The following is a 24,834-nucleotide window of genomic DNA, read 5'->3' as shown; positions in this document are numbered from 1 at the left end:
CGGCCTAGGGGACTCGTCCCAACTTATTATATTTTATTCTGATATTCAAGTGTCATGAGGATATCCTTGTGCTGATCGTTGTCATATCAAACTGATCCCTAAACCACATGGAACAATGCGTGTAGGGGCGTCATTCAAAAAAAAAAAAAAAAGAAAAGAAAAGAAAAGAAAAGAGAAAAGCAGCCTTCGTGAGTTGATAAGAGAAATAGAAAGAAAGATAGGCAAAACGGGCACCTTCGTCCATCATGGCAACAATAATTCATAATCATACAGGTTGAGAATTGAAGGTAAATGATCGAGAAACTGTAGCGAAAAAAAGACATGCGCCATGTGGCTAGAAACCGTCCAGCTATCCGAAATGAAAACGCGAGAGGTGTGCTGTCTGTCAACCTAATCTACCTTTGCCATTGCTAGTTTCTTGGGTGTTGACAGATTATTTGAGAGACGAATGTTTGTCTTCTTGGTCTTGGATTGCTTCTTCAGCTTCTTCCGCGCGACCATGACCGGAACCGAAGAATGCATGACCAAGTAATTGGAAAATGACCCGAGAAGTACACTGCAAGTCATTAGCTTTTGTAGATTCTTTCGAGTAGGATGATTAATAATTACCCTTTCAAAGCGCTCCGGCCCCTGGCACCGACAATGACAAGAGTTGGCTCAAGGCCGTCGATCTAGAAAACAAAAAATATGTCAGTCGCTTCGAGTAGAGAGTGGTGGGAAAAGGTCCATAGTTGCACCACGTACAGCTTCGGTAATCATATGTTTAGGGCTCTTGCAATGGATCACCTCAACGGCAACCCGTACCTGTAACACAGTCTTTCTGAGGAGTCGGACACACGTTTGTGAGATAACTTCAACCGCATGAACGCGTTCGGACTCCGCTTTGGACATCCCCCGAGAATCTACAGAGCTGGGTTTGCTGTCTGTTCCCGAGCCCAGTCGGCTCAAGAGCGCACGAGATAAATTGGTGGACGAGTCGTTCTGCGATTGCTGCACCGTCTCTTCGGTCTGCGACCCCACAACGGCCGCAGCATCCTGCATAGCTTTGGCGCCCTCCCCAATTTGAACGGAGGTTGGCGCACCGGTCTCTTCATGAATAGCACAAACGGCAAACATCGTGTCACCATCTCGAAGGATCGTGCCGATCGTCCATTCCAGGGCATAAACGGATTCTTCACTGAGGTCTGTAGTTACCAGATACTTGCGCTGGCGGCGACGACCACTTTCCGTTTGTTCTGATAGGCCGGTATAGTCGCCGCGGATGATAGTCCGGATAGACCTATTGTGCACGGAACTGTCAATGGCGGACATTTGGATTCCGAGTTTCTGCGCCCGTTTGATGTCAGACAACTCCGCCTCATCTTCCGATCCAAAGGGGGTATTGGCCGCCGAAGCAGTGTCGAAGCTTGTCCGAGGATGAACCTCAGGCTTCTTCGGGATTGGGCCCTGTTTCGCCGAATGAGTATACTCCGATTTCTCAGATTTGTCGTCGGGGCTATCCTCCGACGCTTCTATTGCTATGTTAGTGATTATAAGAGATAAAAGCGAGCAGAGGGACACATACGCTCTTTCGAATCAGGCGTTGAGAGGCTCGTTTCATTGTCCCCGATAGGAGGAGCACGGTCAGAGGTTTTCTTTCGTCCACGCTCGGAACTAGCCTCATCATCGCTCGAGGTAGAATCATCAATTTCCTCTTCACTGGTTTCAATTAGGTTGTTTTCGCTGTCGTACATGTCTTTCTCCAAACGTTCATCTCCAAGCGTTGGCGAACGGACATCGTCGTCGGATGATTGGCGGCGAGCTGCCGGTCTAGCAGGTTGCTGTTTACCAGTACTCTCCATCTCTGTCGGCTTCGGCTTTTCTACTGTCGGTTTGGTCGACTGGGATGCCGGGCTCCGAGAGCTCGGGCTGAGCCAGCGATTCTTTGGGGACATGCGCGAGTCCAACGAAGTCCCACGCGCTGAGTTGTTCCGTGATGAGCTTCTCCCTCTGGTAAAACTCGGCAACCCGACCCGTATATCCAGACCAGACATCACCGCTGCCATGGCGTTCCTGCCCTGCAGAGCCTTGGTGGGCGGTTTTTCCTGTGCCTGGCTCGCACGCCGTTGAGAGAGAACGCTAGGCGGCATTGTGACCGAATCGTCCCAGCGAATACTCGGCCGGGGTCTGATATTATCGGTTTTGTTATCCTTGGTGACCGAAAGCGGGTCGCTGGATCTGCGGGGAGCGTCCTCGGAATCAGCGGAAGATTTCTTTTGCGGGATTGGCGGGGGAGCAACGGCCGATGTGGTGCGTCGTGGGGTGGAAGTTTTTTTGGCAGGAGGAGGTGCAGTGCTAGATGTCGTTGTAACTAGAGGTTCATGCCAGCTGCGTCGCGCGGAAGGGGGAGTCACGCCGACGCCAATGCCGGCGATGGACCCATGCCGTGGAGGCAGGGCCCCAGGCGATGGAGCAATATCCAGCAGGCTCCGCGCCGGGGCCGTCGGGGTTGTTCTGTAGTTCCGCCGCGAGCCTGCGCCGTTGCGACCTTCATATTCATGAACAAGCTCACGGCGCTCTTCTTCCAGAGCGGTTTCCAGCGACATTGCGGCGGGTTTCCTACTGTAGTAGTGCTGCATCGTGTGTGGCGCCGCCTGCGGCGGTTGATAAGCTGTGGAGAACCGAGTCGTACCAGAATCACGAGGCTGGCCAAACAGCTGTGGAATGTGGAGATCGACCGCCTAATGACGGCTTTAGCTCGGGTCTGGACGGGGGCGTCCGCACTTGTGCATTCGGCGGCGGCCGCTGTTTGGTCGTTCTAGTATAAACCGTATAGTGTGCAAATGGGGGGCTGAAGAAGATCAACAAAACCACCCTGTGGGCTGCTTGAAGAAGAAGAAAATGTCAAGTCGATCCAAATCTCACCACCGTCTTTAGTCGGTAGTTTTAAAAACTTAACAACTCCTCTTCCACGTGTAGGCAGCCGTGTGTATCACGGGCGATCTTCCACTAGTTTCTCTCCGGTCGCTGCCAAGAAGAGGAGACTTTGTTTTGGCTTGAATCACAATGGTCCTTGGGAGGGCTTGTTTTGGGGGAGGGACGTCGCCACTGCGGTGGTGGTGATTCGAAGCGACGGACGATTGGTGTCCAGTCCAGGGAGGAAGAGGGGTTATAATCAATATAATCAATTATTATTGGGCGTTGTTAAGCTCGCAAGTTGGTCTGCAAGGGACCCTTTTTTCAGTTGGCACCCACGGCAGGAGCTCTCCAGAGTCCAGAGGGTCTTCTTCTGCTTCTTTGTCCCCGAGGAATCCACTTTTCACGACCGTCGGGCCACAGAATGAAATCAAAGAAACTTCGTAGTGATCAGCAACCAGAGTCGATGCCGCAAAGGATATCTGACAGAAGGTTTCGCTTCAAAAAAGGGGATCAGCACAAAAAAGCAAAGAAAAAGGAAAAGTAAGAAAAAAAAAAGGATCCCACAAAACTCAAGAGGCACTCACCAAGAGCTCGGGCATTTATGGCGGGGCAACAGAGAGAGGGATTTGATCTGAGCTTCTGAGAGGAGAACAGAAGGAGGGGGGAAGGAATCAAACATAATTTAGAGGAAAAATAAGGAAAAAGAAACGAAGATCCAATGTCAAAAGGGCTGAACTCTATGCCGGCGATGTCATTAGTATCACTCCCCCATTTGGTGTTGCTGTCAATCCCTTGCGTCTATCACAAGGTGCATGAAGACGAGACGGTGGCTTAACCCCAGTGAATTTACTCGGATTTGAATGGGTACCAACGCCGTTACACGAGAATCAATTGTAGCCTAATGGTTCATTCACGCCATTGCCAATCATCGCCTCTCCAAGCAGGATCTAGATACTAATAATTGACCAGGGGTGGTACTGCTGACTCGTATTACCTACAACTGTCGGGACTCTATGTACATGTAGAACAATGGATTCACGGTGCGCTAATCATAATGTTAAGATGCCCTTCAATAGAATTACCACACACACACAAAAAAAAAAAGGAGTCATTAGTTTCGTCTTTATGACCTATGTCTTGTAACATGAAAAGTCCAGGTCGTTCGAATCTCGCTGTATGACGATGTAGTTCCCTAAAATCAAAACAAGCAGTAGGACCAAGAAATATCCGTAGGGGTCTCCCAGAACTCCTGCACCAGAAAAACAATAGACAGTATCAACGAACAAAAAGAAGCAAGAGGAAGTGCAAAATCAGCCAATAGAGTTCGGTCCACGCGCATCACCTATGTAGCCCTCTTCTTTTTCGAGCTGCGTCGAGCTGCAGTGGCTTCAAAAGCTTCTTCGGGAGGCTCCTCAAACTTCGCCCCTCGTTTCTTGCCAGGGGCATATTTCGCCTCCAGTTGGTCAAAGAATGACTCGGCACGGGAAGCCTGTCGCTGCTGAATCAGAGCCACTAGATCGTTGTCATCCATAGCAGAGGTCTTCTTTTTCTTTCCCTTCTTCGCCTTTGTAGTCCCCTTGACTTCGTCCTTCTCCTCCAGTTCTTTAGCAGCCTCCTCGGCTTCTCTGGCTTCCTTCTGCGCACGTTTGAGTCTCTGCTGTCGCTTCTTTTCCGGCTCCTCGGAGTACTTCTTGTACTTCTCTACCTTGCCATCGGCAATCGCCTTGTCAATGAGGGCGCGGAAGCGTTCATCGTCATCAAGCACGTTACACAACATGACCGACTCATAGATCTTGTCCATATCGCCTCGGTATTTCTCAAACGCCGCGAGCAGGTCGCTCTCTTCCTCTTCCGAGCCCTGGTACTCCTGCTTGAATTTGTCGAGCGCCTTTACATCGATTGCACTTGAAAATTGTTCACGATAGAAGTCTGTCCAGTTGAAGTCGTCATCCTCGTCCACTGCCTCGGCGGTGCTCCCTGTCAGGTCGAATCGGCGGCGGCGGCGCTCGTCGGACAGAATCGCATAGGCGAAGGCGATCTGCTGGAACTTCTTGTTTGCTTCTTCTTTTTGATCCTCCGGCGCCTTGTCTGTTGTGTTGTTAGAATCGGGTCAATTGTTCACAGCTTTCTTATTCTGAAGTATCAAGTATATAGTACACTTAGCCAAGCGTATGTAAATGGGCATTACTCACCGGGATGATGCTTCAACGCCAGCTTCCTGTACGCGGATTTGATCTGATCTGCTGTCGCATCCCCTTGAACCCCTAAGGTCTCATAGAGGTCGGTCTCAAGGGGAGCCTCTTCAGGGATATCGGGGACGTCATCTTCGTGTGGCATAATGAAAGGTAGAAAGAAGTGTGAAAAGAAAATCAGATAATAGAGAAATGATCACAGCTCACCGCCTTCCAAAGATCCAGTAAGACAGAAAGCGCAGAGAAAGAATAGGAGCAAAGGGCTAGAAAACACTAACAGAAAAGTTGAAGTGAATTGATTCACAGCAAGAGACGCGTTGAGACGCGCCCATTGGGAAAACCATTTTACTTACCCAAGAGGGTTAGACCGGCCAATGGAGCTCTCCCCGCCTTCGATGTCATTGATCTTTAATCTATTTCCGTTTAGTCTTTCGCACTTAAATTGATTTAACTTCGGTTCTCTGATGTATATACCAGCTTGATACCTTAAATCGTTGTTTTCTCATTGAAACATTGCTATATTTTTCTGTATACTACCATCATGCAATCTCCACATATCAAATATCTTCGAGAATGCCTCTCTCTGGCCGAAAAATCCCCACCCCGCCCGACCAACTTTCGCGTCGGCGCCATTCTCGTCTCCCGCAAAGAAGGCGATTACAAGACTGAAGACGACCGGATTGTCTCGACTGGCTACACAATGGAACTCGCGGGTAATACGCACGCCGAACAGTGTTGTCTGTCTAACTACGCCGCCGTGCATTCCGTGCCAGAAGACCGCGTGTGGGAGGTATTGCCATCTGAACCAGATCGAAAGCTAGTCATGTACGTCACAATGGAGCCATGCGGGAAGCGACTGTCGGGCAATCTACCATGTGTACAGAGGATTATCCGGACTCGTCAAGGGGATCGCAAGGGCATCCAGAAGGTATATTTCGGGGTCAAGGAGCCGGGGACATTTGTCGGTGGCTCAGAGGGGTGTAAGATGTTGACAGCTGCCGGGATTGATTGGCAGGTGGTCAATGGGCTGGAGAGGGATATCCTGGAGGTGGCGGTGGCTGGGCATGATAATCGCGAAGAGGAGGTCAAGGCCGCTTTGGACACAGTTGAGACCAACCTAGATGACATCAGTGATGACGAGCGGCGCAGACAGCAGGAAGCGCAAAGGAATCCCAAGAAAAGAATGGTGGAAGCCAACTTGCTCGGCTGATCCAGCTGTCCTAGCACGAGATACATGCAATATGACGGATCATGAATGCTAGAGATAACGTATTATACATACATACATACCTTCCTGATACCGCAGCTATGGTGGCCCCTCGCGTGAAACGCAGTCACATGCCTCAAAAATCCTGCCAGCCTTTCTTCCAAGCTCCAGAGTCAGCAGTTATCCCTGCGCCGAGAAGGATTTTAGTTCTCTGCAGCTTTCTCTTGGCATTGATGGCATAGATTGTGGTTGAGCTGCAGTCGCCATTATCTTATCTTACCCCACATCTTTTCCGCCGGAAAGAGGCGTCTCCGAGGATTTCCGCTGGATACGACTGAGATATTGTCCCCAATGTCTCGTATACTTTCAGACAGGTTAAGTGTATGGAAATCAGAGATAAATTACAGTCATAGCGGCCTACATCATGCAAAAACAACGACGACCATACCGCTCCCACAAATTTCCCGCGTGTGAACGCTGTCGCCGATTTAAGCGTCGATGTACCGGTGGAACTCCAGACCAGCCCTGTGTGCTATGCAACCTACAGGAAGTTCCTTGTATAATATCTAGTAGCCCTAGATCGTCCTCTAGGCCCCGCCGTGGAGTGAAGCATGACCAGCGACGTCCCCAAACATCACGAATTGCACCCTCCGCTCCCATTGATAAAGTACCTTCACCGGCTCCGGCCGATGGTGAAGTTGGCCAAGAACATATCGGGCGTGACTATCATGGCTCTCCAGGTCAAGATCATTCTAAGGTCGAACTGTCCATGTTTGCCAGTCCTGTCATCTCCGAAGACATAAAAATCTTGGAGCGATACATGTCTTCTAAAACCAGTTCGCTATCTCCTGGAGAAAGAAGTGGGTCCTCGGATACTCCGATGGTGTACCTTAAAGCTCCCCGGCGGAGAGAAGGCCTGTCGATGGCGGCGAATCCGGGGAAGCGCCAGAAAGAGATAGTGATGCAAGTCATTCAACCGTATACCGATGAGCTGGTCCGATTGTAAGTCAACTACCCCTTTGAATCTATTGCACCACTCACATTGATAAGGTATTTCGAAGAGATCCACCCGGCGTTCCCTCTCCTTGATGAGCAACTATTCATGGAGCTGTATAAAGCCGGCGACAAGCTGTCGCCTGTCCTAGTCTGCTATTTCTTTTCCGTGTCCTTAGTTCTTTGGCATCATTCGCCTATGCTCAGGCAATTTCCGAAGCCGGACGTGTATTTTATATGGAACCTGGCTGTAGAGGCTTTGCAACAGGACTTTCTAGCGCCTGCGTTGTCGACCATGTACTCGGTTTTATTGGACATGGGTGGGCGACCTATCTATTCCATGCTCGTGAACACCATCAACAACGGCCGGGCAGTTACCCTCGCTCAGACTCTAGGGCTAAACCGTGACCCGACCAATTGGAGACGGCCCAAGAGCGAAAAGTCGCTGCGCATTCGTCTCTGGTGGGCAGTCGTCATCCATGACCGCTGGTTAGTGAGCTTCTATCGCCTTCGGTGATAGCTCCCACTAACCAAACTTGCAGGTCAAGCTTTGCCCATGGCATCAGTCCCACCATAACCAAATCTAGATACGACGTGCCTATCCCTATGCTGGAGGACATCATCACAGATTCAAACCAATCAGACACGCGCATCAAAGCTGCAAACTCATTCATCCACCTTTGCACCCTCACTGAAATCCTGGGAGAAGTCCTACCACTAGTCTATGACTTAAATCCCAACCCAAAAGAGACCTGGAAGCAGATCCGCCGTCTCGAAACAGACCTAGACGAATGGGAGGATCGTCTACCGAACTACCTCCGCCGAAACAATAACGAGAACACCAGAGTATCTGGATCGAGCAGTCTACAACTAAGCTATCTTGCCGTCCGATTACTGCTGAACCGAATTTCTCTACATGTTAGTAACCCCCTTCATGCTCAACACAGCCTCCATGGAAAAGAAAGCTAAAAGTGGACAAAATTAAGGCAGCAGCCCTATCAACAGACATCGACCGTCTCCAAACAACACGCTACCACCTCTCCCAACTCCGCAAATCCGCCCAAGAAATCGTAAACTACGTCTGCTCCCTCAGCAAAGTCCAATTACAAGAATTCTGGCTTCCATGTATGTACTACACACCCACACTCCCCTCCACTTTCCCTTGAAAAACCCCCCTCCCACATACACCCCCCTGACATCAAGACCCCAAAATCCAGATACAGCCCACCACCTAATCCTAACCGTAATAATCCTGCTCCGCTGCACCATCGAATCCACCGACAAAACTATAATCTCAACCTGCAAAACAAGCCTCCAACACCTCTGGACCAAGCTCCAAACAGCCGCCCAAGACGGCTGGGATCTGGCGACGATGTGCATCTCGCAATGTAAGGAGTCGGTGTCGAAGGTCCTTGATGGTGATGTAAGGGGGACCAATATTGTTGGCGGTGAGCAGCAGCAGCAGCAGCACCTACACCTGCAGCAGGGTGGAGATGGGAAACCACTTCCTATTCAAGGCGATGGGAGGAGTCCAGCAATGCAGAGTATGGGTGGCGCGGAGTTGTTACCGGATATTCTTCCCTTTTCGAATCCGGATATTTCGTTCGATAATCAGTGGGATTTTGGGTCGTTGTATGGGCTGGGGTGGATGGAGATGGATGGATTCGGGGCTTATGAGGCCGGGAATCACGGGGTGCTTTGACTTGTCGTATGAGGATGTATAGTATAGGACGGTTATTGACTCAATGTAGACATGATGCATTGTGCAAAAGTATATATACCAAAGTGTGCAAGAAACAAAAGAGATAAACATCAATCAATCTTCTGACCTTGTCCCTCATACCTCCAATTGCTGATATACGCCTCCGTAGTCCCCAATCCACCATTACTCGTCGCGTAAACGCCAACAAGCGTACCTGATGCCATCAGTACATCGTTTGCCTTCCCGGTAGCCCAAGACAAAGAAAGGAGGAAAGGAGACTCACCAGTAAACCTCCCAGTATCACCACTAACAATCCTCGAATCCGCATATCCAACAACGGCCCTCTTCGCTAGCGTTTTGACCGACGCAACCGAGAATTCATACTGAGTATCGCTCACGGCTTGGATCTGGAACCGGATCGGCTCTCCCCTCCACCCCTCCGGAACAGGCACGATCTTCCCCGGAAGCGAGCCCTCATAGTTCCCCTGGCCTTCGACCCGGAGTCGGAATGCCGGAGAGGACGTCCCGTTTTGTGATGACAGTAATACCAGGCCCAGATCGACGTGTTGCGCCTGGGTGAGGAAGAGGGTGACGCCGGCTTCTTCGTCGGGGACCTGGGGGTCGAATGCGACGTCCACGCTGTACGTGAATAGGGTATCTGTCTGGAGACGGGTGATGAGGGTGATACCCTGGTCTGGAGTGAAGGAGGCATTTCCCGTGATATTGTAGAGGGAGGGCGTCAAACGGAGGGTATGCGGGTGGTCTGGTGGGGATACAGCGAAGTTCGAGGTCTGCGGATACCGCCAATACAAGAAATGAGAAGGGATCGAGTCTCCCGGAGCAAAAGTAACATCATCCGGCTCGCCGACAAAGTGCCCATCGCCTTTTACGTCTTTGTTCTCTCGCGGCAGCGGTCCTTGCATCTGGCCTCGCACCGGCTGGATGACGGGCCACTCTCCTTCGTCCCAGGTGGCAGGGGCTAGAACCGTCTCGCGGCCCATGGGGTAGTTCTTCCATTCGGGTCCAGACCGGGTGCTGAGGGCCACGGCCCACCAGTTTCCCGTCCCGTCTTGGAACAAGTCGGCGTGGCCGACTGTTTGGAAGTACTGGGTTGTGTTCCTGTTCGTTAGGATTGGGTTATGGGGACAGAGCTCCCACGGTCCGGTGCGGCTCTTGGACCGGACCATTGTCTCTGCGTGGTTGAGCTCGGTGCCTCCTTCGGCGATCATCAAGTAATAGAAATCGTCTTTGCGGTACAGATGGGGTCCTTCGGGCGAGGCACCCCCCGTTCCGTTCCAGAGGTAGGTTACGGGGCCGGTTTCTCCGGTTTGGAGGTCGAGGGAGTAGTGCTGAATTCGGGCGTCGTCGGCTGAGGTGACGTATACGGTGCCGTCGTCGTCCCAGAAGATGTCCGGGTCGATGCCTCGGACGGAGAATTCCAGTGGGTCGCTCCATGCGGCGTCGCTGTATGGATCTGATGAGGTGAAGACGAGGCCTTTGACCTCTGGGCCGAGGAAGGAGACTATCAGGTAGAAGGTTCCGTTGCGGTAGCGGAGTGTTGGTGCGTAGATCCCTCCTTGTTGGTTTGTGGTGTTGCTGAGGGATGGAATTTGGCTAGGTCTGTTGAAGACGTTGCTGACTTGTTTCCAGTTTTGGAGATCTTTTGTGGCATAGACTGGTAGCCCGGGGAATGCGATGAACGTCGATGTCACGCAGAAGATTGTGTCTTCTTCTTCGACATAGGCACATGACGGATCAGAGTGCCATCCGGGCAGGATTGGATTCGTGTATGGCGAAAGTCCAGTTGGCTGGCAAAGGGCGGAAGTCGCCAATGCTAGAAAGGACAACACTGAGAATCCAAGGGACCGCATGATGCACGAAAAGCCTTTACTAGTCCATGGTTGGTGCATGTCTCGCATGATCTATCAGCGGCTTTTATACCTGGCTGTAAATTGTGGGGAACTGGGGTTACTGCCGATCATTTGATATTGAATCCAGAGCATTAACCAATTGACGCACATCGGCATGGGTATTCAGGCTAAAAAGGGACTGCCTTTTATGGATGAATATAAAGCCACTAATCAACTTGTTACCCCGCGCATCTGTGGGGAACAGACAAGAGAATCCGACGATGTGGGCAGGGTAAACATGGATTCTTTCGGGACAGTCAGGGCCGAACACTTAGATGTTGCTCTCTTCTTCTGACTTTCTGCTTAGGTCTTTTGCAAAACGCTCGACCAGTCCTCGTTTTTCATCCATTGTTCCAAACTAGTCATTGGACAGTCTATTCCGGCCTAACCACATGACAAATGAGCATTGATTGCATGAAAGAGCTCGAGGATTGGAAAGAAGCATGGTATAACTTACTTTTCGGATATCTGCCGCATGCAGTAGCTCTCTTTCACCACCATCGTACCCCGGCTCGGTCGAATATGCAAACATATCCCCCACTTCCCGACCGAACTCTGCGTCTGGTGTTCGATCTATCAAATCTTCCAACGAGATTTGCCGATAGGACGCTCGCACAGAGTTCACCTCACTCCATAATCTCATATAGTCCGCCCAGCTGCACGTCGTGCCTTCAGCTATGTAACTCTTCCCAGGCGGCATCTTAGCCACCGCATATACAAAATGCCCCATATCCGCATTGACATGGAAATGAGGTACCGCTGCGTCTGGGGCAGTAGGGAACGTCATCTCAAAGGAGCCATCTTCAGCTCTCCTGAAGTAAGCATCCGGGACCAGCTTGTAGCTGGACATGAAATATCCCGTCTGCACGCAAGACATCTTCCGAGACAGCTCTGGGTGATTACTCTGCACGTAGCTTGGGAAGACGTCTGCCTTGGCATCAAAATGGTACAGCTCTTCGAATTTGCCCCCGCTACACCTCCCAGCGTGGCTCAATGTCGACACAAGAAACCCATTTTCATCTAAAGTGTCGGCAGTTGCCGCTGCTGCATCAGCAATATTCTTGCCCTGTTGGTATTCAACATCGTAGGCGTATTTGCGACAGGATATGCCCAGCTCAGCAGCCTTCTGTCGGCAGTCTGCTCGGAAGAATGGCTCCCAGTAATTGGTGACGCTGAAGATAACGTTGGCGCCCGTAAAAGCTGGCTTTAGGCTAGCCGCATCGTCGAGGTTAGCCTGGACAATCTCTATCCCCTGCGCGGCGAGCTCCTGGGCTTTGCTCGAAGAGGGGTTGCGCGTTAGGCCCCGGACATGATAAGTGGGGTCTTGGAGGAATCGCTGAGCAACAGAACCACCTTGATTCCCTGTAACGCCGACAATGCAGATCGTTTTAGTCGAATGCATTGTACTGAATATAGTCGATCTCTATCCGAAATTGCTCACTGGATTTGTGTTTTCCGCGGACATGAAAGCAGTTGGAAGATCAATGGAAGCTTTTACCCCGCGTCGTATGGGAGATTAGATGTGGGACCACATGATCCCTCGTCGCCCGATCGGCGTGTGCAAGTGGCTCTTTGAGCACTTGGTGAGAATTGTTGGTTATGGATCGACAAGCGTCTTCCTGTATCTGCCGCTGCGACGCATTGCTCTGACTGTGGATCACCAAGGCACTGTTGAGCTTTTCCTTGCAATCCTGATATAAACTGGGATTCAGCTCCACTTATTGAGCTAGAGGATTATATTAAGATCCACCATTCATTCCCTCTGTCCGCCGCCCTATCTATCTTTCACTATGCATTGAAAGTCTCCGACTGGAATGAGTCTCCTCTTTGATGACGGTTGATGAGCATCAACTATTGAAAAGTAGCAATTTAGTCTAGTTTTTTATCTTGAAAAGGGAAAGGAGAAGAAAAGGACTTTATCAGAAAAATAGAGCTCAATGATGATCCAAAGCTCAACGGTGAGTTAATTGCTATGGGCTGATATTCCAAAGCTCCTGGAGATATATATCATAGGCTTCCACGAACACGAACTTAATCCTTCAGCTTACAAAACCACAAAACCTTAGATTAGTCCTCATTTAAACAAAATTTCCCTCAAGAAATCTAAGTCACAATCCACTCAGCGCGTATAACACCCAAATCTCCACAAGAAGCTCACATATACAGAAGTAATAGTAGGTGAGATCTGACATCATATAACAGCCTAAGGCACCAACAAAACAACCCCGATAGTAAATACACGTGACCAACCGATAGCATGATCAGCAAACAATGAACAACCCCAAAACCGAACCTCAACAGTCCATCTCCCAGCATCCACAGCCGGAAAAATGATCCGATGGCGACAGTCGACGATGGCGAACTCGTCTTTTACCCAGCATTCTGCTTCCGAGCATCCCCGACGCATTTCGCCTGGGTAAAGATGGGAGCAGTAGATGTGCATCTACTTAAAAGGAGGGGTGGATTTGAAGGTATGGTACTACTGTTATTTTCAAAACTTCTGTGGGTTATTTACTGGTTTATTGCTTTGCTTTGAGCCTGTGCATTTATGTTCGTTTCGGATTGTTTCCCTGGGGAAAGAGGGTGTGTTCGTTTATTTAGTTGGGATTGTTGAATTGTATCCCAGATGAACGGCGCCGCTTCAGTTGAAAGTATACGCAACATGCATGGTCTTATTCGTTCAGGGTGCCGGATTTCCATATCTCATGTTAAGGATTCAATTCATTGCTCGGCGGTTCGCGTAGTATACATAGGTATATAAGACTACGTCTAACGTCCAATTTAGACCAATCCACATTCTTCTACATGAACCACCCTATCCGCTTCGTCTCTCTAGTCGGCATCATCGTCGCCCGGACAGAATACCCCACACTAACCATCCTCACGGTCGACGACAGCAGTGGCGCAACAATCGACGTCATTGTCCTCAAAGCCCCAATTACCGATGACGATGGTGACCAGTCCGTTCGAAGCGGCAGAAGAGGGGACCTGCAGTCTGCATGTGCGACTAAACATGTCGCAGCTACAAATAAGACAACCGTGGATACAACGGCCTTGGTCCCGGGCGTCGTGGCACAGGTGAAGGGGACGTTATCGATGTTTCGGGCTACAATGCAGATTCAATTGGAGCGGGTTTCTGTGGTCCAGGATACAAACGCCGAAATGCGGTTTCTGGATCAGCGGAGTCGATATCTTGTTGAGGTGCTTTCCGTGCCGTGGAGTTTGACGGAAGAGGAGGTTGAGAGATTGCGCTACGAGGCGGATGATGAAGAGGAGAGACTTGAGGAAGAGCAGGAGAGGATAAAAAGACGGCAGCGAAGACGGATCGAGCGGGAGGAGAAGGACCAGAGGAGAATCCAGAAGTTATGGGAGCGAGAAGAGAGACTCAGAGCCAAGGAGGCTTTGCATAGCCGGGATGCTGGAGCAAAATTCATGCGTGACTTCGGAGAAAGAAAAGTATAGCACAGTTGAAGCAGTCGTATTGAACGCTGTGTTGTGCAACCCTACCGAAAAATATATTATAGACTCAACATGGCTTGAGCAGAGGTATCGCAGTGCCAAGAAAAGCACAACTTAATGATATGTTACATGAAGCGGAACTAAATAGATGGCCGTGACACATAACTCATTGCAAGAAATGACTCGCTAGGCGCAAAAGCAAACAACAAATATAAAAAAAGAAAGAGTGCATCATGGGAATCACTTTAAAACTTCAAATCGTGGCAGAACAGGTACAGGGGGAAACAAAAAAAGAAAACTCAAGATGCTAAAGCCACGATGGGGTTCGTTTCGGGTCATCACTTATAGGTATACGTCTTGTAGTCATACCCACTACCGCTGCCAACTGGACCTCCTTGGCTACCGGGTGCGTCGCGATAGTAGCCTTCTTCTCCATCCCAACTGCTTCGATGGGGAATGTAATCGTTATATTTGTTCTTCTCGCGCTCCCGTTCACGCTCTCGGAGAGACTCGTACAGTCGTTGGTCTTCATCACGGCTAGAGTCTCGGTAGAATCGATTGTCTTCAAGTATGTCTCCTGAGCTGGCTGAGGCGCCAGAACGGTAATAGTGAACATCGTCGACTCCGTATCCAGGGCTACCATTGTACCCCAGCAAATCACCCTCAGAGTGTCTGTATTCACTACCTACCCTGGATCCTCGTGGCGGGCTCCCTGACCGCCTCATCGTGGTTAGAGGAGGCTGAGTAGTGCTTGGTCGAACGTAGGTAGGATCAAGGCCCTGAGACTCGGAAGCTCTGGGCTCCGAGGAAGCTAAAGTATCCCTTGGAACGGAGCCTGCGGAAAACGAGGATGCATGCCGATGGGTAGGTTCTTGAAAGTCACCATACTCCTTTCCACCTCCCGGATGCGCGGTGTATGGTTTCCTCTGTCGTTCTATGGGGCGTGAAGGAATGTCGAGTTCTTCATCATCACTGTCTACCACCGTGGAAACAGACGCCTGGTATGGCTTTCGTTCTCGCTCACTGTGTGAAGGACCCGGAGCGGCAGTGGATGTGGCAGAGCCTTCGTGATGCGCTTTGAATTTCTCAAACTCCTTATCCAAGTCAACTCTGCAATGCTCCTGTATACACTCCTTTATATGTTGTTGCATCTCAGGCTTTAGTATTTTTTCGAAAGGGAATAACGATTGTGGGATCTCCTTGGGAAACCTCTCCTTTCTGTTGTCTGGGTTGCTAATAGGCATGTTCAGCACTGCTTTCTGCAGTCGCTTATATTCCGTCTCGGGGTTGACTTGTATCATCAAGGTAGCCCATGTCTCAAAGCCTCGCGGCGTGAGGCCAGGAATATATGGTCTATCATGGAGCTGATTCTCTTCCTGCACGAGATGGTGTTCGGCTTTGACTTCTCGGAACAACCTCGAAACGTGCGACGTCTCATCATCGAAGATATCTAAGTGGCAAAGGTTATCTGTGCCCGCTCACAAAGGAGTACCAAATCCAACTTACATTTCCAAGGATAATAGTCCCCTGGTACTCTGGTGTCTTCATAAAACTTCTGTAGCTTTGCGGGAAGTATGACTAGACTGTTCTTGGGTTCGTAGTCTTCGATCTGGCCTTAGGTTAGATGAAGGATTCATCAACATAGAGTAATACTCACCAAGTGAACAGCAATCCCACGCAAGAACTGAGTCAGTTTCTTAGTTGGCTTTCCATCCTCAAAAAGCGTCCCCCATATTCTTTCTAGCGTCGTCAGCTCCGTGATGGTGGCCTCTCTCGACGGTGGTTTTGGTCGGGATTCCATTCTCTGGTTATGGTCACTCATCTGACTAGCTGGAGATCCTCGTCTTTCTGATGGCAGTGCCGGGGATGCTCTGGGTTGGAGATGGGGGCTGCCGGAGTATCCCGTAGACGGTGGCCGTGGTTGATAAGCGGGATTATCATAGGCGACGTGGGACGACGAGGCTGAAGTATCTTGTGTCGCCATGCCCGGAGAAGAGGCGAAGTCATTGGAGTACGTAGTATGCGCAGCAGTTGCCCATTGTTTGGGCGGCCGAGGCGGGGGCTGCGGGGGCTGGTGTTGGTCGCTTTGTAGGTTCTCCAAACCCGTCTCTTTGAGCTGTTGGATGACATTCGCCGTTATCTGGGTCAAAACCTCCGGGGATAGATAGGTAGATGTGTCAGCTTTGTGAAATGCGGAGTTAACAGCCTCGTTGATCCTCCCATTGTAAGGCTGTTGCCAGGTAGGCAGCTGCGTTGGGGGAGGTTGAACATCCGCGTATGGATTTGCTGGGGGTGGAGGAACTTGAGGTTGCGGCATATTGTGGCGCTCATGGCCATACTGCGATGGATAAGGCGGCGTGTAAGACGAAGTGCGGGGCTCGTTGGGATTCATTTGATTCGCATTGCCCGGTTGATAGAAGGGAGCTGGGTTGTTCTGATATCCATCGTAAGCCATAAGGAAAATGGTCTTGGGCGTCGAGTCGCTTGTCGTGGGTTTCCCTCGGCGAGGTGGTCGGAGTGGTAGTGATCGATACGGTTAGAAAAGGGAAACGATAAATGAATCAAGAGACAAATTACGGCCAAATCGCAAGTGGCAACGTTTTTCGTTGTAGTGGCTTTTGTGCGCACAAAGGAAAAAGAAGCGCGAGCAGAGTGACAAAGAGCAAGTGACGATATGGAGGGGTCTTGTGGGGAGTGAGTGGAGCGTGAAACAATTCGTGTGGTGTATGAATAAATGGTCTTGAACAATCACACAGTTGCAGCTGTCTAGAGAAAGCGTAAAATGCAAAAGTCTGATAACAAAGCAGCAGCAATAAAAATGATCATTGCATTGTTTTCCGATAGAGGTGGAAGAGAAATAATAATCATATAAAAAATCACGAGGAACAGAAAGAGTTTAAACATTGAACTAATTCGATCTCAGCCGCCAACGCCAGCCATACGTCACCGCCCATGCACATCCCCAGATGCATCGTACTTTTTTTTTTTTTTTTTCCCTTTTTTTTTTTCCCTTTTTTTTGTTCCTCAGCTTTGACCCTCATCAATGTACTACCTAGCGCCGAGGACTTGCAACTGGCATGCTAATGTTGCGAGATGAATTGCGCGATGTATTGCGAGAGGCTGTCGCTGCTTTGCTGGAAGCTCTGCTATGGGCCCTTGAAGGGGGCTCATTTTCTTGCAAGTTGTGTAGTCGACCTCGTGGCCTTTCCACCAGCTCCATCTCCTCCTCGGAGTCACTATCGTCCCAATCTTCCGAATCAAGATCGGCGGCACCGCTCAACCCCAATGCTCGAGTTAAGAGCCATTGCATTTGTAACAGTTCAAAAGACGGCAGAGGATATTCATCAGGATCAGGTGTTGTAATTATTATAATATCACCTGAATAATTTTGCTTTCCTGATTCGCAGTTGAAAAGCTTGATTCTTTTTCCGGTATGACCGAGATTCGATGGGATAGATGGCATCGTCTTAAGATCCATCGTCTTCATATATTTTGATATCGGGATCCAGAAAAACCGTACTGTTAAGATTTTATGGTCAACAGATACTTCGAGTGGTTGTAAAGCAAAACGAGCTTTGCCCCATAAACCATGTGAGTCCCGAGAGAGACACAGAACATTCTGTAATACCTCCGTTCCATTTTCACCTAGAACAGCATTTTTCCATTTCTGGATTTTCTCTAGATCCCAATAGGATTCGAGATACTGCCAAAACTGTTCGTGCTCGGTTTTTGGCTTGCCCATCATGCCGTACGGATATATATGTGCGACTTCAATGGGCTCTTCTTTACCGGTGAGTACACAACATCTATCCCGTATGACGCACTAACTAGTGTTAGCTGTGCTTCTATGTATACTGTGACAAATAACACATATAACCTTACCGTTTCCTTTATAGACTCCGAGCGTTTTCTCTTTAGTGTTTTCGCTGGGTCTATATTACGCACACGACTGGCCCCTTGGCATAGATTAGTATATATGTACTCAAAAGGTAGAAGGGTATATTACTTACATTGCATTAAGATCTGACGGGTGGGAGCCCTGAATGCCAGTAAAAGTGGTCCTCTTTTCATACTACAGAAGTCCTCAAGTTGTTCTATATCGGATAACCACAACAGTGCCCAAGTTGTGCTCTCAACTTCCGGCACTATTGAGCCGAGCTTTTCAATCAGCTCACGTCGGCGAATGTCTGATACCTCAGGTATAGCATCAGCATCAACAGCAGTGTTTTCTGACGCCATGATGTTAAGGGAACACAAAAGGTGTCGACAACCGAACGGGTGAGTGACGTCTGCTACTGCAGTCCGTCAAGACAGTAAAGATGTGACCATGCAAGTGATCCTCGGATCAATGAACGCAGACCACCATATCTCATGCAGTAGGTTATTAGGCTGGAAGGTTGGTAGGAAGCAGATCAGCAGGAAGGTTCAGAGCAGATCAGTGCCGCGAGTTTTGGCAGGAGTAGCAACGGTGTCAGGAGATGAGACACAGAGACAAAGGAGGAATAGTGGAGGGGAGACAGATTTACTACCAACAGACAACCCGCTTGATGAGGATGTTGTCTTAGGATGTAGTATAGTAGTCCTGCGTAGTCCTACTAGGTACTAAGTAGTTCTGTATGAAGGAAGGAGCAAGGAGGGAGAGGATTGGAGGAATCGCGTGTGTGGGTCCGAGAATAAGCGAATCAGGTAACCAGGGCAGGGGCTTGGTGGGTCAGCTGGGCTTGATCGACTCCCAGGTAGGTTAGTAGTACGGAGTACCCTTAATACTGATATCTAATTTTTGGCGGGGGCCGTAGGCCTCAACCGCCTAGATATTGATATTATAATTGATTTCAGAGCTCTAAATAGAGTCATTCCTAAGCGATTTTAATTGCCTGAACTGCTTCAATTTCTACAATTTTCTACCTGCCTTTCAGATCCTTAGGGATAAGATATCAGCGCGAAAACTCCTTTCAAGACCGATTTAAAACTTCTTTCAGACCCTCAGAATGTCACGGGCATGAAATTTTGAAATTCAAATGACACCCCTAGCAACAATCATATGCCCTGGCCGAGCCGCAATGTCATGAGGTCCTTCAGGAGGTGCCTAAGGGGCTCGGCAGGTTAACCATGGAAATGTCCCATATGGAATCAGTGGGGCCTTACCGGACTCAACCACGGTTCTTGCTAACTCAGAGAAAATCCTCGATGTCAACATGCTCACCCTTTTCATATGCCAAATTCTCTCTGGTAGGAGCGGGTGTGCGTGGTGTCCAGGGATCGCTTCGCTCGACTCTCATTTTCTGGACACAAGTGCGAGTCAGTTCTAAACCATTGTAGCGTCAATTATATCAGCCTTACCGGGATCTTTGCGAAGTTCGATGTCTTTTTCTGCGCCGAAGCTGAGGGCTTGCCGGCCCGAAGAGTATTTGCTTGCACAGAACTAGCCTCGATCCCCCAAGATGCCCAGCCAGAGTGCACGCTTCTCGGCGCCGCGATAGGAGTGCTAAGGCGATGGGGCATACCCTGTTGGTCGTAACCAGTATATTCACGCTCTTTACTCTTAGTGGGAGGGTTGCCTTGAGGGCATTCGGGCTCAACCCAGACCCCGCCCCCTACGGAGTAGTAATCGTTATCGTCATCCTCTTCCCCGTACGCAGTACTGTATGCGTAACCGTCGTCCGCCTGGCTCTTCGGGTTCGTTAATGCGACGAATAGTTTGGTCATGCAAGATAGGCTAATCTTAGCAAAGGACTTACAGACGTGGTAGTATCTTGAGCGGTGGACATATCGCTTTCTGCTAGCAGTTTTTGTTCCTCGAGAACAGGCTCAGTTTCCGTATGGTTCTGCACGCAAGCCAAACACCTCTATGGAAAGTCACCATTAGCTTTGTAAACTATACGCAGGAAGGTTGCTAAAGACTTACTGCATGATCACGATCATGCCTCTGGTTCTTTGCAAACTCCTCAAGACCCTTGGTTTCGTCGCAAATAACGCACCGGAGCTCCACAGTCTGACCACCCACACATTCTCTGCATTTGGCGTGGCCACGACCAGTGAGGGCTCGACCGCCTTGGACGACTATGGCATTTCGCAGGACATCGAGCTGTCTCTTGGAGTATGCGCTCTGCATGCGCATTTTGTTGCATGCCATGCACTTGACTCTGTAACAGAATGACTATAAGCTTCGTAAACTTCAGCTAGATAATGAAGGAGCAGTCGAACCTGTCGGGGATTACCACCCTCTCAAGCCTAGTGTTGTTAGCAAGTAAGTCCATTTCCTATGGATCCGGTACGCAGACAAGGATCAACTTACTGTCTCTTGATAGCATCGCTATAGCCACCAGCATATGCGTTTCTCACTTTGTCACCCATCGTAATATAAGTGGAACACAAGGACGGATATCAGAGGGGAATACGCGTGGAGCCGGAAGAAGTGAAAAGGGTCAGTGTATCAGACGATGATGATGGGACAAGATTGATAGTGATGCTGGGGAGCTGATGTAAAAGTGCTGAAGATGAGGGAAGTGTAGTTTGTGCAGGGTGGAGGCAGAGCTCAGAGTTGAAATATGCGACTTAAGGACACTAGAAGAAACCTGCGTAGAGAATAGACATGTTTCACAGAAAGTTTGAAAGATCACAATAAGCCCACTCAAGGTGAGGATTAGAGACCACTGTCAAAGAGCAATCAAAGAGTATTTATTTGACTAGAAGTTTGTCAAGAAAGTGAGAAGAGAAGAAGGATTGGATGTGTGAGAGTAGTATCAAGATTCACCTCGCCTCCGGTTGCATTCACTCTGTTTTTGTTCTGCCCATGGCAACCTTTTACTGGTCCCAATATTGTTTGGAGTGTTTGTGTGACAAGTATGCCAAACGGGAGGTATACGCCCACTACTACTAGTATGTATGTCGTGATAATTAAGTTGCAGAATACCTGGTGTATGAGCTCCAGATTAGTACTCTTGTGGTAGGTCAGTTAGACTTGGCTCTGACTGAGTAATGTATGCATCTGAAAAAAGACAATTTAATAAATAATTGAATGTTAGTTAAACCGCCTTATTTGCTTACGATCTGTAGTTTCGTCTTGCGTCGTAGGAAGTACTAGTATACTCAGAAGCCCCCAATAACTCTTGGCTTTGTTTTTGCAACTCGTTGCAGTGGAAATGAGGCTTTCCATTTACAGACCAGATAAAGTTATTTCGAGAAGTAAAAGTATTGAGAGTATGGAAACAAGGTAAGATGGGTCGAATTCTGTCTGCCTCAAGTGAACTCCTGATGTGTTTGCCCTGAATGCTGATGGCACGTCAAAGCATAAAGCTTGTTATGTTTTCCGTCGAACAAGATATACACAAGTCAGTACCTCCGTGGGATTCTCAAACTGTATAAACTTGTGTAGCCTAGTGTTATTGCCGTCCATTGGTTTCACAGTCAGTACAGAGCCCATCTGGAAGAAGTGGGTCGATGTCCATATCTGCTTGGCACGACCTTCAACGTTGACATGCATCTTTTATATTCTTTTGTGTTGCATGTACAATCTCCACTGACAGTCACTAAATCCAAAGAGTTTGTATGAAGTGATCCAGTCCCCTTCAATCCAGCCCGTACCCGAACATTTACTCACAACAGCAGTAGATGCATATCGGAAAATTCAGCCATGATGAATGACTCAAGGAAGTGCCAAAGCCACGCGTGTGCTGACATATGGGCTGACGTTGCACGCCTCGTATATACTGCAAGGGCTACGGGGATTGGGGGTCAGATGATACAGTTGGTCAGTGGCCGGGAATCGATAGGAACGGCTACTGAGGCGCATGTCTAGAGAATAGTATGATCCGACACATGGCTTGGTTCTTTCATATAGACAGAACGTTCACCTGCTTTGTCGTTAGTTTGCGTTCTAAGATATGCCGAGCTAACATGTGGATTTCCGAGGAGTTCAAGCGATATCACCATGTAGAGACCATTTCTCGGAGTGCTTTGCAAATGATCTGGAAGACATATGCTCCCAGCATGCCATACCTAAGTCTACTGAACGGAAAGTGGTAAACTGGCGGGTATGGAATCCCTGGCGACCGGACAATTTCCTCTGGCGATTGGCTGGATACTAGGGGTAAGCAACAGAGTAGTATCTGTCCCAAGGCATCATCTGCTGTGCATGCACGATAATTGATAGGCCCCCAAGTTACCATCATGCTCTTCTGTCAAAACAAAAGCCTGCTATACTATTATCTTATAACCCAACCAACCCGAATTCTTGCGGCGCCTGCTTGGCCTGGAGTCGGGGAGCACAAGACAAAATAGCCCTGCATGTAGCCCTCACCGAATGCAAGAAATGTGGCAATACAGGGGGTGAGACTGGCGAACTAGGCCAACCCGAGTTTATGTCTTCCATGCTGTGAGAGAAGCAGGGCAGACGATCACCTAAAAGTCCAGTAAGGACGGCCAAATGGTTGAGATGGTTACTACATATGCCAACCCAAACATAACCTAATCTAAATGAACATAGTCAGTCTATGGAAGAATAGTGTTGCAACTTCTGGTGCAAAGATATCGAAAAAGACGGACACCCATGAATAGTGGCGAAGGGACTATACAGCATCAATATTGGTGGAAACTCCATGACAGGGACATGAGTTTTCGGCACCTGACCAGAAATGGCATGATCAATCTCACTAATTGAAGGACAACACGAGAGTCTCCATGATCTTTCTAAAGACTCGGGACTCGGCCATTGTAAAGGAGAAACGACAATCTCGATGGCTTACCTGGAAGAACGTTGCACGGCCCGTTGGCACTCTTCGAGGTTTCCTAAGTTGGGTCAAGGTCCTAGTGTCCATGGCTGAGTAGGTACTGAGCAATAATATTACATTTACTGAGGTTTGATGAAATCGAGAGAAGCCTGAGGAGCCGAATCGGAATATTTTTATCTTATTTAATTTTATTTTAATTGAAATTCTTTTATATTTTCCTGTTGTGCTTTGTTTTGCCCCTATCGTTTGACCTGCCAACTTAGGAATGATGATATTACACAAGGGCAATGTCATGACAGAGGTTTTCTCGGTGTTCTTTTTTTGGAATTGTACAGAGCGGTTTCTGCCCAACCGCATGGAGGCTTCAAATAGATGATGATGGCTATGCAGATATAGCGTCATTACATAACCGAGCTGGTTCAAGGATTTTCTTCTCCGATAATTTAGTCTCAAAATGGATAGCGATAGCGATATGGACTACTCTGTACACAGTACGGAATATGATGTGCATGAATATCCATGGGGTGAAATAAGAGACAGTTGGGAGAAATTGTGGGAAAGAAAAGAGGAGGGATCCATCGAAAAGGAGGTACTTTTTTGTTGACCCTTTCCGTCGGGTTTTCGAAATTATCTTGAACTGACACGACCAGGGGCCCAAGCAACGATCTGACATGCACCTCAGGCGGAATCAATGCAGATACCCTCGGCCTACTGCAAGGCAAATTGAGGGATTGAGCAATCACATCCCCTTTCTACGCCAAGATAGACTGGATTGTATTCCTTGGTAGCGGGTAGATAATATAATCGATGGTCCTGCGGGATCATCGAGGAAATCCAGCGCGCTGCGCTGCGCTCTGGTCTCCTCGCGGCAGAAGGCAACGGTTGATCTCCTATGGAATACGTCAGGTGGCAATTTGACAGCGATCTCTACGGTTGTTCCAGAAGCACGCTTAACCATGTTATACGAGGGATATCTTGGTGATCCTCTACGGCACACGGCAACACCATCGCAATTAGTTTGTTCCAACGGGTCTCGGAAATGAACCTAGTCAGATTGCTGACCAATATACGACCATCTTGTCGACACTACGAAGCAGCTAGAAGGACCATCTTGTGCCTCTAGTTCCTTCTCTGCCGTTTCTACGAACCTCCTTAAACCTTCTGGAATTCCAAAGGAATAAAACGGCGTCACCAGTTAGTGGCATGCTAAATTGTTAATAGTGGCTCGGGGGTCAGGCCAATTCGGGGGTCCTTCAGGCAGTTCCCCTAGTGCAAGAATGGCCCCATTCCGTTCAGCGATCCTTCACTAAACATAATTTCTACTGGCTTATAGGGGTCCTGACCCATGGCTGGCTTGTCGGGTAGTAGGGACGGGCCTGCGCCGAGTGGGGCTCCGCGTTCCCCGACTCCTCCGGTGCAATAAGAAGTCCCACTAAATATCCACTCGTTGCTTCCCGGCTGGTTGGATCACATCCCCTTATGGATCATTTCCCGACCGTGGCTTGTAATGGGTGGATACTAACTATGGGGGGTGGTTGTGCGTGTGCGGTGTCTTTCCGCGGATTCTTTTCTCCCTTCTCAACTTGCCCACATTGAAGAGCCATTTCTCTGTATTCAGGCAGTCTGCCTGGTGGGTGACCACTCCTTCGATTTTTTTTTTTTTTTTTTTTTTTTTTTTTTTTTTTTTTTTTTTTTTTTTTTTTTTTTTTTTTTTTTTTTTTTTTTTTTTTTTTTTTTTTTTTTT

General features: G+C 48.9%; 11 protein-coding genes across 11 annotated transcripts; 3 read left to right on the top strand and 8 right to left on the bottom strand.

Moving 5' to 3' along the window:
• Window positions 1–158: 158 nt before the first annotated feature.
• On the bottom strand, window positions 159–2,820 carry BDV37DRAFT_237260 (universal stress protein family domain protein). The gene is made up of 4 exons (XM_032080705.1): window positions 1,565–2,820; window positions 745–1,511; window positions 610–671; window positions 159–556 (listed from the first exon to the last, which is right to left on the bottom strand). Exons 1-4 carry the CDS (start codon window positions 2,616–2,618, stop codon window positions 391–393), a joined length of 2,049 nt encoding a protein of 682 aa, XP_031946672.1. The 5' UTR covers window positions 2,619–2,820; the 3' UTR covers window positions 159–390.
• Window positions 2,821–3,921: 1,101 nt separating this feature from the next.
• BDV37DRAFT_237257 (DnaJ domain protein) lies at window positions 3,922–5,358 on the bottom strand. The gene is made up of 2 exons (XM_032080704.1): window positions 5,091–5,358; window positions 3,922–4,986 (listed from the first exon to the last, which is right to left on the bottom strand). Exons 1-2 carry the CDS (start codon window positions 5,233–5,235, stop codon window positions 4,241–4,243), a joined length of 891 nt encoding a protein of 296 aa, XP_031946671.1. The 5' UTR covers window positions 5,236–5,358; the 3' UTR covers window positions 3,922–4,240.
• Window positions 5,359–5,550: 192 nt separating this feature from the next.
• Window positions 5,551–6,511, top strand: BDV37DRAFT_111859 (putative DRAP deaminase). Its single transcript, XM_032078388.1, has one exon. The coding sequence runs from the start codon at window positions 5,632–5,634 to the stop codon at window positions 6,298–6,300; it is 669 nt and encodes a 222-aa protein (XP_031946670.1). The 5' UTR covers window positions 5,551–5,631; the 3' UTR covers window positions 6,301–6,511.
• Window positions 6,512–6,721: 210 nt separating this feature from the next.
• Window positions 6,722–8,992, top strand: BDV37DRAFT_268028 (Zn(II)2Cys6 transcription factor; the record flags this gene model as incomplete). The annotated part of the gene is made up of 5 exons (XM_032084112.1): window positions 6,722–7,299; window positions 7,348–7,779; window positions 7,833–8,212; window positions 8,281–8,415; window positions 8,508–8,992. The coding sequence occupies 5 exons, from the start codon at window positions 6,722–6,724 to the stop codon at window positions 8,990–8,992; spliced, it is 2,010 nt and encodes a 669-aa protein (XP_031946669.1).
• Window positions 8,993–9,102: 110 nt separating this feature from the next.
• BDV37DRAFT_278304 (glycosyl hydrolase) lies at window positions 9,103–10,863 on the bottom strand (the record flags this gene model as incomplete). Its single annotated transcript, XM_032086014.1, has 2 exons — window positions 9,103–9,206; window positions 9,276–10,863. The coding sequence occupies 2 exons, from the start codon at window positions 10,861–10,863 to the stop codon at window positions 9,103–9,105; spliced, it is 1,692 nt and encodes a 563-aa protein (XP_031946668.1).
• A 342-nt stretch (window positions 10,864–11,205) lies between these two features.
• BDV37DRAFT_268026 (uncharacterized protein) lies at window positions 11,206–12,304 on the bottom strand (the record flags this gene model as incomplete). The annotated part of the gene is made up of 3 exons (XM_032084111.1): window positions 11,206–11,286; window positions 11,360–11,457; window positions 11,533–12,304. 3 exons carry the CDS (start codon window positions 12,302–12,304, stop codon window positions 11,206–11,208), a joined length of 951 nt encoding a protein of 316 aa, XP_031946667.1.
• Window positions 12,305–13,526: 1,222 nt separating this feature from the next.
• On the top strand, window positions 13,527–14,532 carry BDV37DRAFT_111884 (OB-fold domain-containing protein). The gene has a single exon (XM_032078390.1). It carries the CDS (start codon window positions 13,708–13,710, stop codon window positions 14,362–14,364), a length of 657 nt encoding a protein of 218 aa, XP_031946666.1. The 5' UTR covers window positions 13,527–13,707; the 3' UTR covers window positions 14,365–14,532.
• Window positions 14,532–17,114, bottom strand: BDV37DRAFT_111841 (uncharacterized protein). Its single transcript, XM_032078387.1, has 3 exons — window positions 16,019–17,114; window positions 15,868–15,970; window positions 14,532–15,811 (listed from the first exon to the last, which is right to left on the bottom strand). The coding sequence occupies exons 1-3, from the start codon at window positions 16,814–16,816 to the stop codon at window positions 14,700–14,702; spliced, it is 2,013 nt and encodes a 670-aa protein (XP_031946665.1). The 5' UTR covers window positions 16,817–17,114; the 3' UTR covers window positions 14,532–14,699.
• Window positions 17,115–17,361: 247 nt separating this feature from the next.
• Window positions 17,362–19,062, bottom strand: BDV37DRAFT_237239 (HNH endonuclease signature motif containing protein). The gene is made up of 3 exons (XM_032080703.1): window positions 18,372–19,062; window positions 18,244–18,317; window positions 17,362–18,184 (listed from the first exon to the last, which is right to left on the bottom strand). The coding sequence occupies exons 1-3, from the start codon at window positions 18,598–18,600 to the stop codon at window positions 17,414–17,416; spliced, it is 1,074 nt and encodes a 357-aa protein (XP_031946664.1). The 5' UTR covers window positions 18,601–19,062; the 3' UTR covers window positions 17,362–17,413.
• A 470-nt stretch (window positions 19,063–19,532) lies between these two features.
• On the bottom strand, window positions 19,533–20,715 carry BDV37DRAFT_278299 (uncharacterized protein; the record flags this gene model as incomplete). The annotated part of the gene is made up of 6 exons (XM_032086013.1): window positions 19,533–19,643; window positions 19,702–20,031; window positions 20,100–20,207; window positions 20,267–20,504; window positions 20,566–20,592; window positions 20,657–20,715. The coding sequence occupies 6 exons, from the start codon at window positions 20,713–20,715 to the stop codon at window positions 19,533–19,535; spliced, it is 873 nt and encodes a 290-aa protein (XP_031946663.1).
• A 2,006-nt stretch (window positions 20,716–22,721) lies between these two features.
• BDV37DRAFT_111823 (uncharacterized protein) lies at window positions 22,722–23,660 on the bottom strand. Its single transcript, XM_032078386.1, has 2 exons — window positions 22,935–23,660; window positions 22,722–22,832 (listed from the first exon to the last, which is right to left on the bottom strand). Exon 1 carries the CDS (start codon window positions 23,490–23,492, stop codon window positions 23,013–23,015), a length of 480 nt encoding a protein of 159 aa, XP_031946662.1. The 5' UTR covers window positions 23,493–23,660; the 3' UTR covers window positions 22,722–22,832; window positions 22,935–23,012.
• Window positions 23,661–24,834: the final 1,174 nt, after the last annotated feature.

Source organism: Aspergillus pseudonomiae (genome assembly GCF_009193645.1).
Source record: "Aspergillus pseudonomiae strain CBS 119388 unplaced genomic scaffold BDV37scaffold_3, whole genome shotgun sequence".
In the NCBI taxonomy this organism is placed as follows: Eukaryota; Fungi; Ascomycota; class Eurotiomycetes; order Eurotiales; family Aspergillaceae; genus Aspergillus; species Aspergillus pseudonomiae.
The sequence above is the reverse complement of the archived record's forward strand: the minus strand, read 5'-3'. Positions and strand labels throughout refer to the sequence as shown.